This window comes from Bubalus kerabau, chromosome 9 (assembly GCF_029407905.1).
Source record: "Bubalus kerabau isolate K-KA32 ecotype Philippines breed swamp buffalo chromosome 9, PCC_UOA_SB_1v2, whole genome shotgun sequence".
Classification (NCBI taxonomy): Eukaryota; Metazoa; Chordata; class Mammalia; order Artiodactyla; family Bovidae; genus Bubalus; species Bubalus kerabau.
Window position 1 is genome coordinate 17,741,956 of NC_073632.1, and position 22,996 is coordinate 17,764,951.

General features: G+C 40.4%; 1 protein-coding gene across 5 annotated transcripts in view; it reads left to right on the forward strand.

Moving 5' to 3' along the window:
- The window catches only part of SMAP1 (small ArfGAP 1), a 187,806-nt gene that overhangs the window by 81,453 nt on the left and 83,357 nt on the right, over positions 1-22,996 (forward strand). For 3 of the 5 annotated variants that reach the window (XM_055534776.1, XM_055534778.1, XM_055534777.1), the window contains 2 exons: positions 8,818-8,903; positions 19,757-19,832. In XM_055534776.1, the coding sequence (XP_055390751.1) occupies positions 8,818-8,903; positions 19,757-19,832 (162 nt within the window). Of the gene's footprint in view, positions 1-3,460; positions 3,582-8,817; positions 8,904-19,756; positions 19,833-22,996 lie in introns of all 5 variants that reach the window. The other 2 variants (XM_055534780.1, XM_055534779.1) reach the window with 1 other exon arrangement.

A 22,996-nucleotide genomic window follows, 5' to 3' on the forward strand; every position in this document is an offset into this window, starting at 1 on the left:
AGCTCAACATTCAGATAACGAAGATCATGGCATCTGGTCCTATTACTTTATGGCAAATAGATGGGGAAACAGTGGAAACTGGCTGACTTATTTTTTTGGGCTCCAAAATCACTGCAGATGGTGACTGCAGCCATGAAATTAAAAGATGCTTACTCCTTGGAAGGAAAGTTATGACCAACCTAGATAGCATATTCAAAAGCAGAGACCTTACTTTGCCAACAAAGGTCCGTCTAGTCAAGGCTATGGTTTTTCCAGTGGTCATGTATGGATATGAAAGTTGGACTGTGAAGAAAGCTGAGTGCCGAAGAATTGATGCTTTTGAATTGTAGTGTTGGAGAAGACTCTCGAGAGTCCCTTGGACTGCAAGGAGATCCAACCAGTCCATCCTAAAGGAGATCAGCCCTGGGTGTTCATTGGAAGGACTGATGTTGAAGCTGAAACTCCAATACTTTGGCCACCTGATGTGAAGTGCTGACTCATTTGAAAAGACCTTGATGCTGGGAAAGATTGAGGGCAGGAGGAGAAGGGGACGACAGAGCATGAGATGGCTGGATGGCATCACCGACTCAATGGACATGGGTTTGGCTGGACTCTGGGAGTTGGTGATGGACAGGGAGGCCTGGCATGTTGCATTTCATGGGGTTGTAAAGAGTTGGACATGACTGAGTAACTGAACTGAACTCCATTACTACATTTCACTGTAAATATTGTGCATGGGTTTTGGTTTCTTTAATCTAGTACTTCTTTCTGTGTTTTTGGTTTTTTGCTAAGGAGCTTCTTGCAACTTCAAAAACCATCAGTACTATTAAAGCATCCCCATGACAAGCAATATTTAATAGAGTAAAATTGTCATTAAAACAGTTAATTTGAAGCACTCCATGATTTAACCACATTTCACCTGTGTGTATTAGAACATTGTTTAACCTCTCAAAATTTTGTGTTTTGCTGTGCTTAGTTGCTCAGTCGTGTCTGACTCTTTGTGACCCTGTAGATAGTAGCCTGCCAGGCTCCTGTCCATGGGGATTCTCCAGGCAAGAATACTGGAGTGGGTTGCTATGCCCTCTTCTAGGGGATCTTCCCAACCAGGGATTGAACCCAGGTCTCCTGCATTGCAGGCAGATTCTTTACCGTCTGAGTTGTAGAGAATCCCAAGAATATTGGAGTAGGTATCCTATCCCTTCTCCAGGAGATCTTTCTGACCCAGGAATTGAACCAGGGTCTCCTGCATTGCAGGCAGATTCTTTACCAGCTGTGCTACCAGGGAAGCCCCTCAAGGTTTTGACCCTTAGATAAATTTCTATAGTGTTGTATAGGATCAGACACATAATAAGCTTTCAGTACACAATTCTTGGTACATACTTATTCAAGAGATCCCAGGTCAAGCAACTTTTTTTCTTATTTTACGGGAGGAGTGCTCATTATAGCTCCATCAAGCTGATGAAATTTCTCAAACTGTGGCCTCATGTACATACTGAACCTTTTCAGTTGACTGAGATTCAACTTATACTGACTTCTTGCCAGGGTCATGATATGAGTCTGTGTCCTCAGAAGCAGAGCGAGGTGGCAGCACATTGCTGGGTTTATCTTTTACCTGCAGGTGCAGAGGGAAATAAATATGACACTGTCTATAACAACATGTGATCTGTGAAATTCAGTGGAGGGTTTGCATTTTAAACAATCCATTGGAGGAAATAAAAAAAAAAACAAAACCTTTTTTTGAATTTGAATGTGCAAGATTGTGATTTTTCTGTTGATTTTCTTAATTGTTTTTGAGGTTAAACTTTCAACAATATCAGTAATAGAATTTCCTTTTCCTCGTGACTGGCTGTGGTTCTTGCATCAAAGCAGTGAACAAAATGGTGAGATGTTACTTAGTGGAAGTCACTCCTTGATCCCGTTAATTCTGTGCTGGCTACTCTAGGTGGACTGAGAGTATAGCCAAAGGAATTGCAGGCTACCTGAAGATAAGGACATATATCCCAGAGTGGGTGCTCACGCAGGGCAGGAATTTGCTGGGGGGCAGTGAATGAATCCACTGAATTCATTTTCTAGGAACACGATTATTTTGTTTGTTTCGTCACACACAGCAGTTCAGAGTTGCTGCTTGATATGACTGCAGAGTGCCTGAGACCAGCAGGTGTGGTAAAGTTCTGGCCAGGTATTCTGTAGGCTTGGGCTCAGGGTTAGGCTTGCTGGCTCAGAGATCCTCAGCACGCAGAGCATCTTCAGCACGTTCCTTAGGAGTGGCTCCTTTTTTCCCTTTTAAAAAAGTATTACCAGTATCCAGTGATATCACAAGTTCTAAACATGTCTTTTATTTATTAAAAAAAGGTTTTTTTAAATTTAAATTTATTTATTTTAATTGGAGGCTAATTACTTTACAATATTATATTGGTTTTGCCATACATTAACACGAATCTGCCACAGGTGTACACGTGTTCCCCATCCATAACCCCCTCCCACCTCCCTCCCTGTACCATCCATCCCTCTGGGTCGGCCCAGTGCACCAGCCCCGGGCAACCGTATCATGCATTGAACCTGGACTGGCGATTCGCTAAACATGTCTTTTAAATGTCTCATTACTATTTTTGACATTGACCTTTGTTTATCGGTTTCTAAAAGCATACAACAGTGTGCAGAGGGACTTCTAGGCAGGAAGACAGAAAAGTATGTCGTGTTTGAGAAAGTGAAGTAGAAGAGACTGGTGCGGTTATAGGGGCAGAGGTGAAAGTTGCAGGCTGGGGCTGGTTTGGCCTTGGTCCTGTGAGGGGTGGCTTATGGAGGGACAGCCTCGGGAGCTTGTAATGAGGTCTAAGTTGAAGAGCAGTGTCTAATACCATGTTCTTCTAAGAACGTAAGTCCTTACATGTTCCTGCAGTGGCCTCGGCAGTGGGTGACTGAATCTTGAGCTAAAGCAGTGGTGCCAAGGTTGACTCCGGGTAAACGTGCACAGACGTGAAAGCGAGAGTCCCTGCGTCTTCTGGTAGAAGAGGCAAGAGTCCAGATGCCGCCTGCTGGGCCTGAACACCTAGGGCAGGAGTAGTGGTTTATTCCTGGACTTCAGGTGGTATGAATTGCAGAGTACGTGGAGATGATAAAAGACTGTCATATGAAACTTTTCCAGTTTTGTCCCAACAGTGTTTAATTTTACTGCTTAAAAGAAAAGGAATTCATTTTCTGAATTTGTTAGTAGCCAGCCAATGCTGCAACATGAATCGTGATCTGAGAAGATCTAGAAATTGTGAAAAATAAGAAAACTGGTACCTCTGATTCCACATCATCATTTAACAATTTTAACTTTTAAATATGTGTGGTTTACTTACTTTGTTCTTAAAAACAGAGAAACAGAAAGAGATCAGCTCTCTGTAAATACAATTTCATGAAAACTGAAGGAATGGACTCTGTATTAAATATTTCCAAAGAGTTCCTGAGACCAAAACTGGTGGCCCTTCTTTTCCAGCAGCTGGAACCCCAAAGATCTTGAAACCAGTCCTGAAAAGCTTGCTTCTATGCAGGAAATCCTGGTGGCTTTTGAGAGGAAGATAGAAAACTATTCTGGAAAATTGCAAGTGGTAGTAGAGGTGAGTCACGGACATGAAGAATCACCAGGGACTGCAAGGGCTCACTTCCTTTGTTTAATTATGAGGTTTAATAAAATATATATATATATATGTTCAGCTAGGGAGATTTGAAATTTTTAGTCTTTGTGTTCTAAATATGAATAGAAAATAATAGAGCAAGTAATGTTCCCTCTCACACACAGAACCAAACACGTTGAAATCCTAAGCAAAAACAAGTAATTTGAAATTTCACTGATACCATCTTAAGCAACAGTCACGAAAGTATTGATCCTGGGAAAACATGTGGTAAATAAATGCTGTATTTATGTTCTGAATGTACTTTGAGTGTCAGATGTTCTTGGGTGGGGTTTTTAAACGTGTTAATTGTACTCACTCTGAATGTCTGTCATGGCCTGTTCTCTCGGTGGAGGTGGAGCGCCCAGTGAGGGCGAGCTCCTTGCTCTGCGGGTGCCCTGGCTGAGCGCCCTCCGGATAGGACCTTATCTGGGGTCAGTGCAGGACTGCTGCGGCCCCTCACGGTTTTGTTGTGTTGGGGAGCGGCGAGCAGGTGGGCCTGGTGCGAAGGTCTGAGGCACACACGTGTGAGTGAGTGCTCCCTCCTCTCTGTGCCCCCAGCCACCCGGCTTCCTGCTGTCAGTTCAGTCCAGTCGTTTGGCCGCGTCCGACTCTGCGACCCCATGGGCTGCCGCACGCCAGGCTGTTTCCCTCTATAGGAAGAAGCTTATTTTTCAGTTTTGTGTATATTCTTCCTGAAATATTTTTTTTATCGTTTTTTTAACCTTTTTACTTCCAGATTTAACATAGATGTGTAGCATCCTTCCATTACACAGTAATGTTTAAGATTCTGTTGATTATTTTAATGTTTTGCATTTGTGGCATTGGGAACTTGGAAGATCTAATTGCCATGTTGTAAACTAATCATTTGCAACAAAGCTATTAGTAATTTCAGTCCTTTATTTTGTTGCTGTTATTTTGTTTTCCACTTACTCCATTTTTTAAAAATAGCCAGTAAACCCCAAAGGGCAAGTCAGTACACACTTAAAAACTTAGGAAAACTACACAGAAAGCTTCCTGAGTGGACTTTGACTATAAATGGTTGTTGCCTGGGTACTTCTCAATATCTGAGGGAGAAAATGCAGGGAACATTCCAGGGACAGATAGGGAAAAGGGAGCACGCACAGGATGAAGCAGAGGGGAGGCCCACAAGCTCTAGCTCTTAAACACAGACCCTGGTCCTGGGCTGGACTGGGTGGGTCTTCCCCACCCCGGAATCAAACGGGGTCTGCTGCATTACAGGCATGTTCTTGACCTACTGAGCTATCGGGGAAGCCCCTAGCTTTAGCTGGGCTTGGACAAATAAGAGCTGTATCCTGGAGTAGTCACATCCCTTCGTTGAATTCCTCAAAGAGCTCTGCTTTCCAGGATTTTGGAAGACTAAAGGAAAGAAAAAATTTGATGAGTTTTATTCTCAGGAGAGTGTGTCATTGAGTTGGAACTTTCGGTGGCCTGTCATTATTCTTGGCTTTTATGTTTATTTCCTGACACTGACCATGACAGTTCCTGTTCCTGTTGCCTTTTATCTTAGCATTTATTTCACAGCCCCCTTTTCAGTAAAACTGTCTTTGTGTGCTACTTCATATTTTTCCACTGGAGATGCTCCATTGATGTGAACAGTAGTGTTACACAAAAATAAAAATTTCCTGCTACGTTGGTTTGGTTACTTATTGATACTGTCTTGTAAAAAGTCTATTCCCACTTTTTTGTGTGTGTTTTTTTGTATGTTTACTAAATTACACAAATCTAATAAAATGCCAATTAAAACTTGACAACCTAAATTTTCTTTAGTCTCTGTAAAATGTTAAAAGTATCTTTTAGAATATAAGTTTTATTGTTTTTTACTGCAAAAACTAAGGCTGGGTGATATAATATTGTCTACTTAGAAAGTTTCAGGAATAGAAATACATCATCTTTGTTAGATTGTCTTGATAGTATGTTAGCCTGTAGATGCTTTTCAGCATTTTGATTCAAATAGTATTTTAAAAAATTGAATCTCAAATGATATGTGAGCCTTTGGTCAAATGTTGTAATATGTATTGGATTGTGTGGATAAGCTAAAATCACGCAGATTATAGATTGATGAAAAATACTCATAATAGTGGGTTTTGCTATTCCTAACTGAGTTTTATTATACCATTTCCGGGTGAAGTCTTCCTCTGCAATTATAATGGTAATAATTATGATGATTTTGGATGAAGGTGGTTTATCAAAAAGTACAGTATAAAATTTATCTTTCTAGGACCATATGATATGTAAAAAGAGAACAGATTGAGTTTAACTGGCATAGTAATTAACATTAATTTTAAAATATGCCCTACCTAAATGGCATTTATCATAACTACAGAGTATACATTTCACTTATCCTTCAATACATTAATATATTTTTCTTAAAAATGAATGTTGACTTTGTATTTCATATAGTCTTACAATGATTGTCAAAAATATCAATACATTTGTGGTTACTGGATGCATGACTTGTTTTTTTTTTTAATCTAATTTTGAGATGAGCTGTAGTTTGCTGTTTAAATATCTATTTTAAAATGTTTTTAAAACTCCATAACTGATTCCTTGAATTACACAGTAGGGAACCTCTTTGGCCTTGTTTCCTCATTGGTAAAATGAAAACTGAGCCTCTAAAGCAGAGAGCCTGGTATTCTTAAGCCTTGCATGATATAGTTCCCTGTTCCACTGGCTGCAGCCTGGGGTGTCTAGACGGCTGATGGCTGATGCGGGTTCTGTCAGAAGTTAAATGCTTCTGGAAAGTCTTAGACCTGTCACTTAACATTTTGCAGTTTCAGTTTCCTTTCCTGCCAAATTAGGGTAGTAATATCTAGATCAGGATTTAAAAAAATTTTAAATGGCATATATATAAGCAATTTATATATTGTAATATGTATTCAATTTATATATTATACAATATGTATAATTTGTAATAATACATATATTTATATATGTTAATAAGGTATTGAGGCTAATGCTTGCTACTATAGCTGTTAGGCTGTTTCATTATTTTCTTCTGCTGATTACCAGAGTTTACTCTTTAAGGCCAGTGGAATAAATTTTAATGTGTGCAGTAGGGCCCTAACCCATAGTGTCTTGAAACTTTGAGGACAGCTAGTTTGTACTGCACTCTTATCACCTCCTGAGATTGCCTCCTGTCTTTAACCATCTCCAGTGAGTGAACCAGTTTCATCTCCGCTAATCCTTTCATCACAGACTTTCCTCCCACCCTACTCTGTTCTACTTTTCAGAAACTTAGAAATTATCTGAGCTTACTAGTGCCTTCCCTCTTCTTTCACAGTGATCTCTCTGTATCTGTGATGTTATTGAATCCTTATTTCCCCCAGGCCCAGCTAACACACACATACACACATGCTATGCATGCACGCATGCACACCAGCATCAAGTCACTTTTCAGCAGTGGTCTCCTCTAGAAAAGGCTCTTTATATTCATATCACTCTTGCTTTCAGATTTTTATAACTCTTTTTTTCCTTCCTGTCTAATTGTGATAGATAGCATCCCTAGAGCAAAATTAAATAATTTGCTATAGCATACACTCATGCTGTGTGCCGCGTACCTAGTTGCTCGGTTGTGTCCGACTCCTTGCGGCCACATGGATTGTAGCCTGCCAGACTCTGCACGGGATTCTCCAGGCAGGAATACTGGAGTGGGTTGCCATGCCCTCCTCCAGGGGATCTTCCCAACCCAGGGATTAAATCCAGGTCTCCCTCAGTGCTGGAGAACTGTTTACCATCTGAGCCACCAGAGAAGCCCAAGAGTACTGGAGTGGATATCCTATCCGTTCTCCAGCGAATCTTACTGACCTAGGAGTTGAACCAGGGTCTCCTGCATTGAAGGTAGATTCTTTACCAAGTGAGGTACCCGGGAAGCCCAGTGTAGACTTATGTCTTGTGCTACGTCACTTTGGTTGTATCCGACTCTTTGTGACCCCGTGGACTATAGCCTGCCAGGCTCTTCTGTCCATGGTATTCTTCAGACAGAAATACTAGAGTGGGTTGCCATGCCCTTCTCCAGGGCGTCTTCCTGACCTAGGGATGGAACCTGCCTCTCTTGTGTCTCCTGCATTGGCAGGCGGGTTCTTTACCACTAGCACCACCTGGGAAGCCCCACACTTATACCTATTCCTAATTATTTTTTATTTTACCAAAATAAAATGTTAATGACTTAGATAAAGAGAATATGTATAATATTTGCATAAAATCTATAGAGTCATATTTATTGAATGTAAGATTATATCACTGGCTGTTACAACCTAGGGGAGTGGGATGGGGTGGGAAGTGGGAGGGAGGTTCAAAAGGGAGGGGACATACGTATACCTATGGCTGATTCATGTTGATGTATGGCAGAAACCATCACAATATTGCAAAGTAATTATCCTCCAATTAAAAATAAATAAATTAAAAAAATACATTGCAAAATAAGAAAGAAAATAATCACTTCAACCAGTTTAATTATCGTATGTCTCCTTAGCAGTGGTTCTTGCTCTTGGGATTGATAGATTTTTTAGGGAGAGTCCTATGAGCTCATGAACTTGTATGTGAAATTTAGCCATTAGGCATTTTTTTTTTGGTAGGGAAAGGAGAATCCAAAGCTTTTAGTAGAATCTTCAAGAAGCTAATAACCCTTAAAGAAGTTAGTAATCTTAAAAGAAGTGAATCCACTTCTGTAGAGTTCCAGGACACCAGCATTTCTCTCTTGCTGCTTTCCATGTGGTCTGGAATGTAAATTATGAAAACTTCAGAGTATTTTGAAGCTCAAGACAAAGAAAATTTGATGTTGAGTTTTTGGGCTTAGAAATGGCAGTGTTGTTCAAGTGATAACATTTAAAACATCAGTCATACCATAAACTGCCAGGGAACGCACTTTAAGGAAGTAGAAGTATAAAAAAAGGTGGTATTGTAGTCATGGAAAAAGGCAGAAAACGGTGGATCTACATATATTAAAGAAATATGAACGGTTAAAACTATGCTTCTGTTTTGAATTTGAGTAATTTCATGGTTATGATTTAAATTATTTTTTTAAAGAAAAGAATATATGTTGGAAATGATAAATACCTGGTGTTTGTATATATGTGTATGTATGTATATGTATGTCTATAGGAATTACTTTTTAATGTTTATATGAGTAATGAAAATATTTGATTTTTTTTTGTTACAGTGCATGCAAGATATGGGAAATACTAAAGCAAGACTACTATATGAAGCCAATCTTCCAGAGAACTTTCGAAGACCACAGACAGATCAGTATCCTTTAACATTGCTTTATTTTGGGTTTTAAAAGAATCAGCTCATTTTTTTTTCCTTCATTTTTATAGTTTATATTTTAACTTTGTATTTAGGAACATGTGAATTTTATCATACTGTTCATAAAAAATAGAGATTGATTTGCCCTGACCTGTGCTTTATATGTGGTAAGTTTTTAACTCTGTTGCTGCTGTGTTGTGCTCAGTTGTGTCTGACTCTTTGTGACCCCATGGACTGTATCCCGCCAGGCTCCTCTGTCCATGGGAGTCTCCAGGCAGGAGTACTCAAGTGGGTTGCCATGCTCTCCTCCAGGGGATCTTCCTGACTCAGGGGTTGAACTTGGGTCTCTGATGTCTCCTGCATTGGCAGGTGGGTTCTTTACCACCTCACCACCTGGTTTTTAATAGGAATCTGGTAATATGATTTACATAGTATTTTTATATAATTAAGTATAAAATATTATATCTGATTCTTGATTGATCTCCAACTCTTGATTGGAACATATAGGTTTATCACTTTAGACTGGTATTAGAGATTTGATTTATGAACATCTTAAGTATTTTTGTTTAAGCAAATCATTTCCAGAGGGGTTTCCTGAGATCACCTTCATGTGAAGCAGTGGACGAGACGAGTCCCATACTGCGTAGAAGTGGGTGGTGACAGGGGTGTGGGCTCAGGTCCCTGACGACCTTCTCTGGGTCACAGGCTGCATGCACAGCTCTGTCTGCATCCACGTCTTCCCTCACTGACGAGTAAGGTATTTCCTCACGGCATTTTAGTCAGAATATTTTCACATGTTAAAGAGAAATCACTTGATTTTATAGGATTTCTCAGACTCATATTGAAGTCTGAGAAAGAGCTCATCAGAGTAAGACTATCTAATAAGACTGTCCGCCTGCAATGCAGAAGACCTGGGTTTGATCCCTGGGTCGGGAAGATCCCCTGGAGAAGGGAATGGCTACCCAATCTAGTATCCTTGCCTGCAGAGTTCCATGAACAGAGGAGCCTGGCAGGCTACAGTCCATGACATCTCAGAGTCGGACACAGCTGAGCCCACATATACACATGTAATTTTATCCAAAGATGATTTTTGTGATTTTGGCAATATAATGTAGTTTCTTAAAGATCAGCTGTGTGCTCCCCGTGTACTAGAACAGTTTGTGTGATCATACAATGAAAAAAGTTCTTTCTCACAGAGATACAGGCCATTATATATATATGTGTGTGTGTGTGTGTGTGTATGTGTGTGTGTGTATATATATATATATATATATATATATATTTTTTTTTTTTTTTTCCCCATATTTGTGTTGAAACCTGTTGAGGTATATTCCAGAAGTTAGTATTTGGCCTTTTCTGTTTCTGCTTCTCTTGCCTCCTTCCCACACATTTAGCAGTCTGATATCCCAGGCTATTTTTGTTATAACAAGATCCTAGGGTAAGAGTGGGTGGTGTATTTCAGGCATAAAAATTGTGTGAGCAGAAGTACGAAGGTGTGAGGACACCTGACATTTTAAAGTTTCAATGTGATAATATCTAAGTTTTGTGGGGCAAGTGGCAAAGGCAGCTTATTATTATTCCAGATTGTGAAAGGTTTTCAGTGGCATCTAGAACTGCCTATAGATGGAATATAGAGCAGTGCCTGATTTAATTCACCCAAAGGATTGAAGGGCTTGCAATGCTGTGAGGCAGGAGAAACATTAGAAACGTCACCTTCTGTCACATGGAAGAGGGGTTGGAGGAGGTTGTGGAGTCAGAGGGGTCATGGCAGAATCCTAGTGCAGCCCTGAAATGAGCAGTGATGAAGGTACTACTTAGTAGTGGGGTTCAGAGTGGGCAGGAGGGAGCTGGGGAGACTGGAAGGGAGTTGAGGAGCCAGGGACATTTGGAGTAGGTTAACATTGGTTCGCCTTCTGCGGAAGACACTGAGATGACCCCACGTTTTCTAGCTTGGCTAAGGTTCTGTGAGTGAGGTAGACTTACTCATCGGGGGAAGGAATTCAGTACTAGATGAAGGTTCAAAGGTTACAGGTGGAAGACGGTAAGACACTGCTTGGGCAGGATGAAGTGTCTGTGGGACATGCATGGAGATGCCCGTCTGGAAGCTGGAGACGGGAGTCTGGACTCTGGAAGAGCAGAGGGTGCAGTGTAGACTGGAGAGCCCCTTCGTGTGTAGGTGATGGAAGAATGCTTGGGTGAGCTATGTTACCTGGGGCAGTGCCTCTGCTCTTTCTGAGGGTTTTATTCAGAATCCTGGAAATGCTTTTTCCTTCTCGTCTGGAAGTGAGGGCATGGGACTGAACCTTGAGGAAGAAAGCATGGTGGAAGGAGAATCCCACAGAGCAGGCAATCTGTGTTCCATGTGGTGGTTACCACTGCTTGCTAGATGTATTAATTTATTCCTTTTTCTGCTCTTCACCCCGAGTCTAAGTTGACATATAAAATCCCTCAAATTGAAGAAACTCCCTTTTCTGGATGGAAGTTTTAGTGTGTGTGTGTGTTGGGCAGTGGGGAAGGGGAGATTGGCTTTGTTTAAATTTGTTTTTTTGGACTTCTCTTGAATACCAGGTGATAAATTACTTGACAGTCTTGAAGTTTGGAATAGTACCCTTTATGTGGTATTTGGCGGATGAATGTAGCGTCAAGGTATCTCACTGATCACCATAATTGACAAAGGCCTGAAGGTGTGCAGGCAAGGATGGGACTCTGGCATCCGCTTATACTGCCCCCTTCTGGGCACCATGTGGTACATGTGGGTAGGAATACTATTTCTTAAGTAATTACCATCCATTTTATGGTGAACCTAATAGAAGTAAAGAATTAATGGGATGGTGCTTTCCCGGTGGCTCAGTCAGTAAAGAATCTACCTGCAGTGTGAAGAGACTGCTGCAGTGCAGGAGACCGCCTGCAGTGCAGGAGACCTGCGTTTGATCCCTAGTTCGAGAAGATCCCCTGGAGAAGGAAATGGCAACCCTCTCCAGTTTTCTTGCCTGAAGAATCCCATAGACAGGAGCCTGGCAGGCTACAGTCCCCGGTCTCAAGAGTCGGACATGACTTAGCGACTACACTACAACACAGTGAGATGGTGAATTTTTTTTCTGGTATTTTTTGTTGATATGTCCTTAGATATTTGATCCTTATCTAAAAATTTCAGGAGAGATTTTTATCATGGATTGATCAGTATCTGATACTAGTAAGTCCTTGACCTTCGACACAGTGAAGGTACAGTGTTGGAAACAACTGCAGTAGCTTTCCTGCTCAGTGAGGGTTTGCTGTGGGCCAAGCCCTGAGTTTGGCACTTTATATACGGTATCTTTTTTAATTTTGGAAACAACTCAGAACATATTTTTATTCTTGGTAAGTGAGCGGGTGGGATGCTCAAAGAGGCTGTTTAAGAAACTTCCCAAAGCCTCTAGACTCCCTCTCCTGTGTAAGGACACTTGAACATTACTTAACGATGCCGGTCTGAGTAAAACCACTGTTGTCACATTTGAGCCGGCTTTTAAAAATAGGCTTGTAGTTTGGGATTCTTTGCAACTAGGATCATAAGGTCTAGGTGAAGATTGCAACTTTTGCATACCTGGTATGATTCAGGTCAGGCTCTTGGATTATGTGTTTCTTTGCTACTATTAGTTCAAGCATGTGTATTTGATTTTTCAAGTTAAATTTTACTTGTAAAATGTTTGGAGATTATGGTCATATTCATATGAGGTGCTTACCTCTTGCTGTTTCGGTTCAGTTCAGTCGCTCAGTCGTATCCGACTCTTTGCAACCCCATGGAAGGCAACACGCCAGGCCTTCTTGTCCATCACCAGCTCCCAGAGTCTACCCAAACTCATGTCCATTGAGTTTGCTATCCAACCACTTCATCCTCTGTCGTCCCCTTCTCCTCCCACCTTCAATCTTTCCCAGTATCAGGGTCTTTTCAAATGAGTCAGTTCTTCACATCAAGTGGCCAAAGTATTGGAGTTTCAGCTTCAGCATCAGTCCTTCCAATGAATATTCAGGGTTGATTTCCTTTAGGATGGACTGGTTGGATTTCCTTTCAGTCCAAGGGACACTCAAGAGTCTTCTCCAACACCACAGTTCAGAAGCATCAATTCTTCGGCACTCAGCTTTCTTTATGGTCCAACTCTCACATCCATACATGACTACTGGAAAAACCATAGCCTTGACTAGATGGACCTTTGTTGTTGTCAGTCTTGCTGTTTACAAAAAGATAATCTAAGGTTGTCAGAAGCTTGAAGAGGGATTTTGTCTAGACAAACTTGAGATAGATGGTTCCTAATGATAACACCATAAGATGACATCTCTTGGATCATGAGACCAGCTTTTGTATCTAATGTAATACTGTAGTCTTAAAAAAATTTTTTTTCTCTATACTTATTACAACTACATTGCTTTTATCCCTCCTTTTAATTATGAAACACTGTGATTTGGAGCTTGTAATATGGAAGGTCGTTAAAGAAAACAAGTCCCTTTTTCTCTATTTCATGGATCATTCTAAAGCTCAATGCTGTTTGAAAAGCCTAACATCTTTGCACTTTTACTGATTTAAGTATAGTTGTTTCAAGGAATTAATCTCAAAAATATACAAGCAGCTCATGCAGCTCAATACCAAAAAAATAAATGACCCAATCAAAAAATGGGCCAAAGAACTAAACAGACATTTCTGCGAAGAAGACATACAGATGGCTAACAAACACATGAAAAGATGCTCAACATCACTCATTATCAGAGAAATGCAAATCAAAACCACAATGAGGTACCATCTCATGCTGGTCAGAATGGCTGCTATCAAAAAGCCTACAAACAATAAATGCTGGAGAGAGTGTGGAGAAAAGGGAACCCTCTTCCACTGTTGGTGGGAATGCAAACTAGTACAACCACTATGGAGAACAGTGTGGAGATTCCTTAAAAAACTGGAAATAGAACTGCCTTATGACCCAGCAATCCCACTGCTGGGCATAGGGAAAGGGAAGTCGCTCAGTTGTGTCCGACTGTTTGTGACCCCGTGGACTGCAGCCTACCAGGCTCCTCCATCCGTGGGATTTTCCAGGCAAGAGTACTGGAGTGGGGTGCCATCACCTTCTCCGACTGCTGGGTATACACATGGAGGAAACCAGAGTTGAAAGAGACACGTGTACCCCAGTGTTCATCGCAGCACTGTTTACAATAGCCAGGACATGGAAGCAACCTAGATGTCCATCAGCAGATGAATGGATAAGAAAGCTGTGGTACATATACACAATGGAGTGTTACTCAGCCATTAGAAAGAATACATTTGAATCAGTTCTAATGAGGTGGATGAAACTGGAGCCTATTATACAGAGTGAAATAAGCAAGAAAGAAAAACACCAATACAGTATATTAACACATATATATGGAATTTAGAAAGATAGTAACAATGACCCTATACACGAGACAGCAAAAGAGACACAGATATAAAGAACAGACTTTTGGACTCTGTGGGAGAAGCCTAGGGTGGGATGATCTGAGAGAATAGCATCGAAACATGTATATTATCATATGTGAAACAGATCGCCAGTGCAGGTTTGATGCAAGAAACCGGTGCAATGGGACAACCGGAGGGGTGGGATGGGGAGGGAGGGGGATTTGGGATGGGACACATGTGTACACCCGTGGCTGATTCATGTCCATGGATGGCAAAAACCACCACAATAGTGTAATTAGCCTCCAATTAATTGAAATTAATTAAAAAAATAAAATTTAGAATTAAGGAAAATACAGTTGTCTCATCCCTAGAGGCAAGTAGAACCAAACTGAGTAAAACTGGCATAGTAGGGGACGTCACTGTGCTCATAACAAGATTTCTCACTGTAAGCTTCACAGTTTACAAAAGTCAGGCAGAAGCTGCTGTCAAAGTATAATTTCTCATGTGGCATGTGGTTAATTCTAGGTGGCGTGTGCAAGTGCATGACAAGTGATAAAGTTTTACATTAAGCTTTTCGTTATTAGGATATTTTGTCTTAATCTAAAAACTTTAATTACCTCAGTTCCATGAGATCCAGTGTGCACCAGAGCTAATCAGCAGTGCGTCTCCTTGGAGCTTTTGAAAATTTTGCTGCTGTCAGTGGCATGTGTCTGAAACTGGAAGATTTTGTTCTTGGGAGTAGATGTTACTTTAATTGTCTTTTACATAGCATCTTTAAAGAAAGGAAGAAATCTTAAGATAGAAATAAATACTTGTGGAAAGATAGAATATACAGTGCTGTGACCATTTCTCTGGACTTGTCTGGTGCTGTCTGTCTGTGTTGAGGGTTTTGACAGTGAAGTGTGCTGTGCTGAATGGTTTGTGACTGTGGCAAGGAGGATCTTCTGGGGTGTTTAGTTGTTTGTTTACTAAATCCCAGATCAGCCCCCTAGGCTTACATTGTCAGTAATAATATTGCTTACCTTGATCTGAAAGCGCTACTGTTTGGTTTCTTTTTGTGGGGAAAAGAGGTGTTGTCCTCTTGGTCTCTGTCAGTTTAAGTAAGTCCTTTGGTCTCAGATGGCACCTGGAGGCTGGAAAATGAAGATCAGTACTCCCCGGTCTCCAGATTTATTGATTCTTTAGTAGCTACTTTTCATTCGCTCATCTATTTAAAGCTGATGATAGGCAAGCCCTCCTAGTATTGATGACGCAGCAGTTGTCTGTTTCCTCCTCGCCACGGGCCTTGTGTTTAAACACCTGTCAGAGCACGGTGGTTGATGATAAGAGCTGCGTGTCAGACAGCAGTCACTCGGTGCCACCCCCTGTTCTGAGGTCTTTCCACACCTGAGCATGTTTAATTCTTCCTGTGATCTTGGGAGGTGAGTCTTGGTATCATCTCTGTTTTAAAGGTGAGGAAGCTGAGACAAGTTACACAAGAATACAAGCTAACTTCATTTATTGCATGCTTACTGTTTGTTAGGAACTGTGCTGGGTGCTTTATATATATTATCCCCAGTACTGCCAACAACTTTGTGAGATGGAGAATTCTTGCCGTTTTCACTTAGCTAGGTATGAAGAGATCAAGCTTCAAGGTCACAATAACTGCCAGTTAAGTAGCAAGTACTGCTGGTACCAGAAATGAGGATGTATGTTGGAGACCATCCTCTTTGAGAATTAGTACTATGGTCAGCATATAATGCAAAATTATTGTCAGATTTCTCTCGAGAATCCCTCGCATTTGCTACAGTGCCAGTTTGCAGACACAGAGACCCTGTATAAATCCAGTCAAGGTGTCTTTAGCCCACTAGCATTGGAAAAGAATTTGAGAATCCGTGACTGCAGGCCTAGGAGCCAATTCCTGACTCTGTAAATAAAGTTTTATTAGAACATAGCCTTCAGTTCAGTCACTCAGTCACGTCCGACTCTTCGCGACCCCATGAATCGCAGCACGCCAGGCCTCCCTGTCCATCACCAACTCTCGGAGTTCACTCAAACTTACGTCCATCGAGTCATTGATGCCATCCATCGATTTCATCCTCTGTCGTCCCCTTTTCCTCCTGCCCCCAACCCTACCCAGCATCAGAGTCTTAGCCTTACCTATTCATTTACCAGTTTTCTGTGGCTACATTGGGGCTAAAAAGGCAGAAGTGAGTAATCGCGGCATAGAACAGCTGTCCCACGAAACCTAAAATATGTGCTATTTGGCCCTTTAAGAAAAAGTTTGCTGACCCCTGGAATAAATCACTACTTCTTTAGGTGAATGAACAGTTAAGGGTTGGGTTGCTTTTGAGACCTTGTACAAAAATACACAAGAGCTGCGTGATACATTCTTGGTCTAAGAGGCATGTAGGACCTGAGAGCCCCCGAGGATGTGGCGTGTTCCCTGAACCGCAGTGCTTACTCGGGCGACTCCCCTGGAGTTTTGAAAGTTCACTTGGTGGCGTGCTTTGTTTGCGTTTTATGAAGTAGTGTTTTATGTTTAATTGTGAGGACTAGCCTAGTGCTTTGTCCTGCCTTAAGGATTTAATTTTTATTTTTTTATGTCCTTGATAAACAGATCAACTGTCATCTGATGTAGTTTTTAAAAATCGCTTACTACTTACTACTTCAGAGAGGTTTTTTTTTTAAATCATAAACAGAAGTGACACTCAGCTATATTTGAATTACTTACTTAAAATACACTAAGTATAAATTAAGATATCATGTATATCTGTTATTTCTGAAAATTCACATATTTAATCAGATATTAGTAGTGTTTTTTACTCTAAAAGATTATGTACTTAAAAGTTTGCCTTTTTCAAATTCAGTATTTCCAAAACTATTATAGTTTTCAATTAATTTTGGTTTTACAATGGTGGTTAAATTATTTTTGATACCGTTCTTAATGAATTTTCTCTCTAATATCAGGGTTTTCTTTGGTCATAAACAGTGATCTTTCCTTTGTTATAAACACTTCATAAATGAGAGTATTATAATGTTTTCAAGCTTTAATATGTAGTATATTTTAAATAATATCCAAAATAGACTGCTGTTTCTGTCATTAAGGAGGAGAAACATCAGTGTTAACTCTCCTCCCAGGTGTTTAAACATACAAATTATACTCTAAGAATTTAGACTTTAGTTAAGAAAAGCTGTATACATACTATGTAATATGTATATCTGGAAGTAAATATAATTGCTGTTTTAAAAATATTATAGAATTTTTAAAAGCAGTAAGCATATTTCACCTGGCTCCCAGGCGGCGCGAGTGGTCAAGAACCCGCGTGTCAGTGCAGGAGGCATAAGAGGTGACGCAGGTTCCGTCTCTGGGTTGGGAAGATGCCCTGGAGGCAGGCGTGACAACCCACTCCACTGCTCTTGCCTGCAGAGCCCCATGGACAGAAGAGCCTGGCGGGCTACAGTCCATGGGGTTGCAAAAAGTTGGACATGACTGAGCGACTAAGCAGTAAGAACGTTAACTTGCTTGTTTTGCAGCCTGGCGGGCTACAGTCCATGGGTTTGCAAAGAGTTGGAAACAACTGAAGCGACTTAGCATGCACTCGGCACAAACGTATTTCATTTCATCCACTGTGAAAATGACATCAATACTTCTCTCTCCTGTTGTGGCAGTAAATAGTTGTCTTGACAGTAAAAGTTGTTCATATATTCACATGCATCCAAAGGGCCGGCTTTTTTTATTGTTTTCATTTTATCCTCTTAGAAAAACAGAAAAATGTAATATTGAACATGGATTTAAAATCATGTGCGAACTTAGCATTTAGCTTATTTATATGTGAAATAGTTGGAATAAAGCAACGTTATTGTGTTTATGAAAATCTTGGGGTGTTATGGTAATTTTTTGGTACTGACTGCCAAAATGTTCACATATCTAACTAATGAGCCTTCTGACAGCTCTGGGGCCTTTGACTTGAAAGGGTCTTCAAGGCTACCACATTTGACCTTCTCTAGATAAAAAGGCATTTATTATCATTAGCAGAAATTAAATGACTAATTCACAAATGAATTTGTGGTGACCAGTAGCATCTGAAAAGGTGGATGCTAGACGTGCCTGGTTTCCAGTCATCACAATACTTCCTCCCTTGTACTGTAGAATACCAGAGAACTCCTTAAACTTTTTGTGCCTGGCTTTAGTTGTAAATATAAAAGACCTCTATAGGTTAAGAGGAGAAAAAGAGGCAGTGTGAAGTGCCTTTCATATACACAGTTGATAGAGAGCTGTCTTTAAAAATGGCTTTCAGTTATTCAGCTTGCTTGATAAATTGAACATTTAGTTTTCCTGTCTTACTTGCCTTCCCTGGCCCTTTGAGAGCTCTCTCTCAATGCCCTGTCTGTCAGTTCTTGCTACTACCTGTGGCCTCAACTGTCAGTTTAAAGAGCTTTGTTAACTTCCAATAAGGAACAGTTGACTGAAAATGTACTGTTTTACTGCTTCAGGTTGCTTTTCTTTGAACAGAACGCTGTCTTAACCTGGGGGTCCACTGAGAGTCTGTATTTCAGTGTAATTCATTTCCTTTGTAGTTCTGTGTATTTTATTTTATGCATTTAAAAGCACTATCTCAGAAAGGAGTCAAAGGGGTTCATGGTACTAAAAAATAAAAAAGTTCAGAGTCCTTGATGGAAGAAGTCCCATTTTAGTGGAATATGGTAAAACAGTGGTCGGTTGACTGCTAAGAGAAGTCATCTGTATCAGCTGACCCAAAGCTCCTGAATCCCACTAGAAGTGATTCACCCATCAACAGACAAGGCTGGTCCACTCAACTTCAGAAAATTAAATAGTACTGACATTGGTTTTAGCTTCTTGACTTTTCCATTTCTAGAAAGCTTTGCAGGAAAAAATGTGTCGCCATTCTTCTAATATGCAGTGATGCTCACTGATACAGTTAGAGGCAGCCGTGTGTGGCGGGAAAGGACGTAAGTGTTGAAATCACAGTTGTCTACTCTTTCCAAGTTGCTGATTCTTCCTCTGTGATACGGAAATTATAATATGCACACGACTGCATGGAGGAAAGACTAAAGGAAAACTGTGGATAGCGCACCAGCACGGCATCTGGTATGCTGTGGTTACCACATGAGTGTTAGTTTCTTTATTTAAACTGAAAATCCAAAATGAACCTTAATTTAGTGTTGGGGCGTAGATAAAAGGCTGTGGATTGTGGTGGAACTGAGAAATACGATGACTTTTCTGTTTAGAATTTAGCTGAGTGGTTTTGTTGAATTGGGAAGATTTCCTGAACGAGATAGATTCTTTGGCAGAAAGAAAAGTAGGTTACAGAATTTAGTTGTGAAAATAGTGTGTGAGGAAAGTACAGACTAGGGAGTAGGAGTGTTAAATTTAGAGTCTGGGCTTTGTGGAGTGAATAAAGGGGAGTATACATGTCACTGAACTCATGCTTTTCCTTAAGTTACCTGTTTTCAGAGCAGTGGAATTTTTCATCAGAGATAAATACGAAAAGAAGAAATACTACGACAAAAATGCTATAGCTATTACAAATGTAAGTAAAATCTTCATCTCTATCACCAGTTGATGTTTGATGAATATATTTTGAAATTTTAACATGTGATAGGGCTTGACTTATTTATTGTAAAAATGTCCTGGTTACATACTTTAAAAATTTGAACATTGGGAGTTTTTGTCACGTAATGAGCTTTCACAAAGCAGAACTCTTGATTCAGAAAGGAGCATATTCTCAAGTAAGCATCTAATAACTGCTTAAATGGCATTTAAGTTAATTTATGAAATCTGTGTAAAGATACTAATTGAAAAATTGAGGAGAGAAAATTATTTTATGGTTTGTGGAAATGAAAAGGCAAATCTGTCTTCTTCTAAGGGCGTTGGTGGATCTGACCAGATATGTTTATTAAAACACAGCTTTTTATTTTTTTTTTTTCCTGAACAGCTTTATCTCACTTTGGTCCAAAATAGAAAACACAATTGTTTGCACTGTATTTGCAAACAGTCAACAAGGAAGTCTTGCATTAATTATTCTGATGAAATCGTGGTGCTGCTCCTGATTATCTGTATTTATCACAGCACCTTCCCAGGTGGTGCTAGTGGTAAGGAAGCTGCCTGCCAGTGCAGGAGGTGTAAGAGACCAGGATCTCTGGGTGGGGAACATCCCCTGGAGCGGGGCATGGCCACGCATTGCAGTGTTCTTGCCTGGAGAGCCCCCGTGGACAGAGTAGCCTGGTGGGCCACAGTCCGGAGTTGCAAATAGTCGGACAGCACTGAAGTGACTTAGCATGCGTGAATCGCAGCACCAGATGGTCTTACTGGGAAAGTGCTTTGAAGCTTGAGTGCCTGAGGAGCAGGCGCTAATAGATAAATGCCTCTTTAATGTGAAGTGTTCAGTATCAGACAAGCTTTTGTTGACCTTGTTCCTGCACAAAAGGAGTCTGAAAACGTAGCCTTTTGATTGGTTATTATCAAGCATTTGTTCCCTAATAGTTGAGACCTTGCTGTAGTGATCAAATATGTTTTATTACTGTTTGTTTTTAAGTTTCTTTTTCTGATAAATTTTCTTATCCCAGTTAAATACCATTTAAGGCTAGTTGTCTCTATTGTTGCAGTCCTTTTTTGGGGGGAGGGGGTCTTTGATTCCTAAATTAATCATAAAGCTATAAGCCATTAATTTTGTGGGTAAGTCATCTGTCAGGCAATTTAGAGACAGTAATTTCATCTCATTTTGCAAATAAGCTGATTTTCCTTTTTGGTACATGTGGAGAAGCAATATACTAAAAAATTCAATCAAATATGTATATTTTGGAGCAGAGGTACTCTTGATAGAGTTTGGGCTGCATTTCTGGTGGATATAGAAAAGGAAATCTTTGAAAGAGGTAGAAATGGACAAAATAGAGATGTTGATAATGTCCATGAAATTAACTTTACCTGTAGCATTGTGGGGGAAACAAAGGACAAACTCTAAAATGTAAGTAATATATTTTCATTGGAAGTTTTAAGAACTCATTTTAGAATCCAGGGTATGTAGGGGTTTTGGTGGCTGTCTTAGAATTCTACCACAGGTATGCAGAATAAACCTGCCCTCCCTGGTGTTCTTTTATGGATGAGTGATAGGGGACATTTGAAGGACTTTAAGTACAGAAAATTGTCTTGGGTACTTCCTTGGCGGTCCAGTTGTTAAGATTCTTTGTTCTCAGTGCAGTGGGCACAGATTTGATCCCAAGTTGCTGACCTAAGATTCCACATGCCACACGTGGCCTGGCTGAAGCCATAAATAAGAAAGATTACAGTAAAAAAAAAAAAGAAACCTGTCCTGTCGTCCGCCCTTCACTCCCCGTAACCTGTGGTGCACCACAGCTGGCAATACTGACGAGTTCTTAGGCGATTTAGGTCTTTTTTTTTTTTTTGAATAACAGGTTTTTTTTAAAAGATTTTTTTTTTTTAGACCATTTTTAAAATCTTTGTTGAATTTATTACAGTACTGCTTCTGTTTTATGTTCCGTTTTTGTTTTTTTTTTTGACCCTGAGGTGTGCAGGATCTTGTCTCCCTGACCGAGGATCAAACCCGAACCCTCTGCATTGGAAAGCGAAGTCTTAACCTCTGGATCATCAGAGAAATCCCTTTAGCAGGTCTTGAGTAGATGAGGTTGAGTTTTCACATATTGTTTGCTCTTTTCCAGCAGCAGCTCTTTTAATTTTGTGGCTGCAGTGATTTTGGAGCCCTAGAAATTAAAATCTGTCACTGTTTCCACGTTTCTCCTTCTATTTGCCATGAAGTGATACCATGATCTTTGTTTTTTAAATGTCGCGTTTTAAGCCAGCTTTTTCACTCTCCTCTTTCACCTTCATCAAGAGGCTCTTTAGTTCCTCTTCACTTTCTGTCATTAGAGTGGTGTTATCTGCATATCTGAGGTTGTTATTTCTCCCGGCAGTTTTGATTCCAGGTTGTAACTCCTCCAGCTCGGCATTTTACATGATGTACTCTGCATATGAGTTAAATAAGCAGGGTGGAAACAGACAGCCTTGTCATACTCCTTTCTCAGTTTTGAACCAGTCAGTTGTTCATGTGAGGTTCTAACTGTTGCTTTTTGACCCACATACAGGTTTCTCAGGAGACAGGTAAGATGATCTGGTATTCCCATCTCTTTAAGAATTTTCTACAGTTTGTTATGGTCCACACAGTCAAAGGCTTCAATGCAGTCAATGAAACAGAAGTAAATGTTTTTCTGGAATTCCCTTGCTTTCTCTGTGATCCACCAGATATTGGCAATTTGATCTCTGGTCCCTCTGCCTTTCTAAACCCAGCCTGTATATCTAGGAGTTTTGGATTCAAGTACTGCTGGAACCTAGCTTGAGGGATTTTGAGCATAACCGTATTGGAATGGGAAGTGAGCGCAGTTGGCTAGTAGTTTGACATTGTTTAGCACTGCCCTTCTTTGGGCATGCAGGCTGACTTTTCCAGTCCCATGGTGACTGCTGGGTTTTTCAAATGTATTGACATATTGACTGCAGTACTTCAATAACATCATCTTTTAGGATTTGAAATAGCCCAGCTGCAATCCATCACCTTCACTAGCTTCATTGGTAGTAGTGCTTCCTAAGGCCCCTTTGACTTCACACTGTAGGATTTCTGGCTCTAGGTGAGTGACCACACCACTCTGGTTGCCTGGGTCATTAAGACTTTTTTTGTACAGTTCT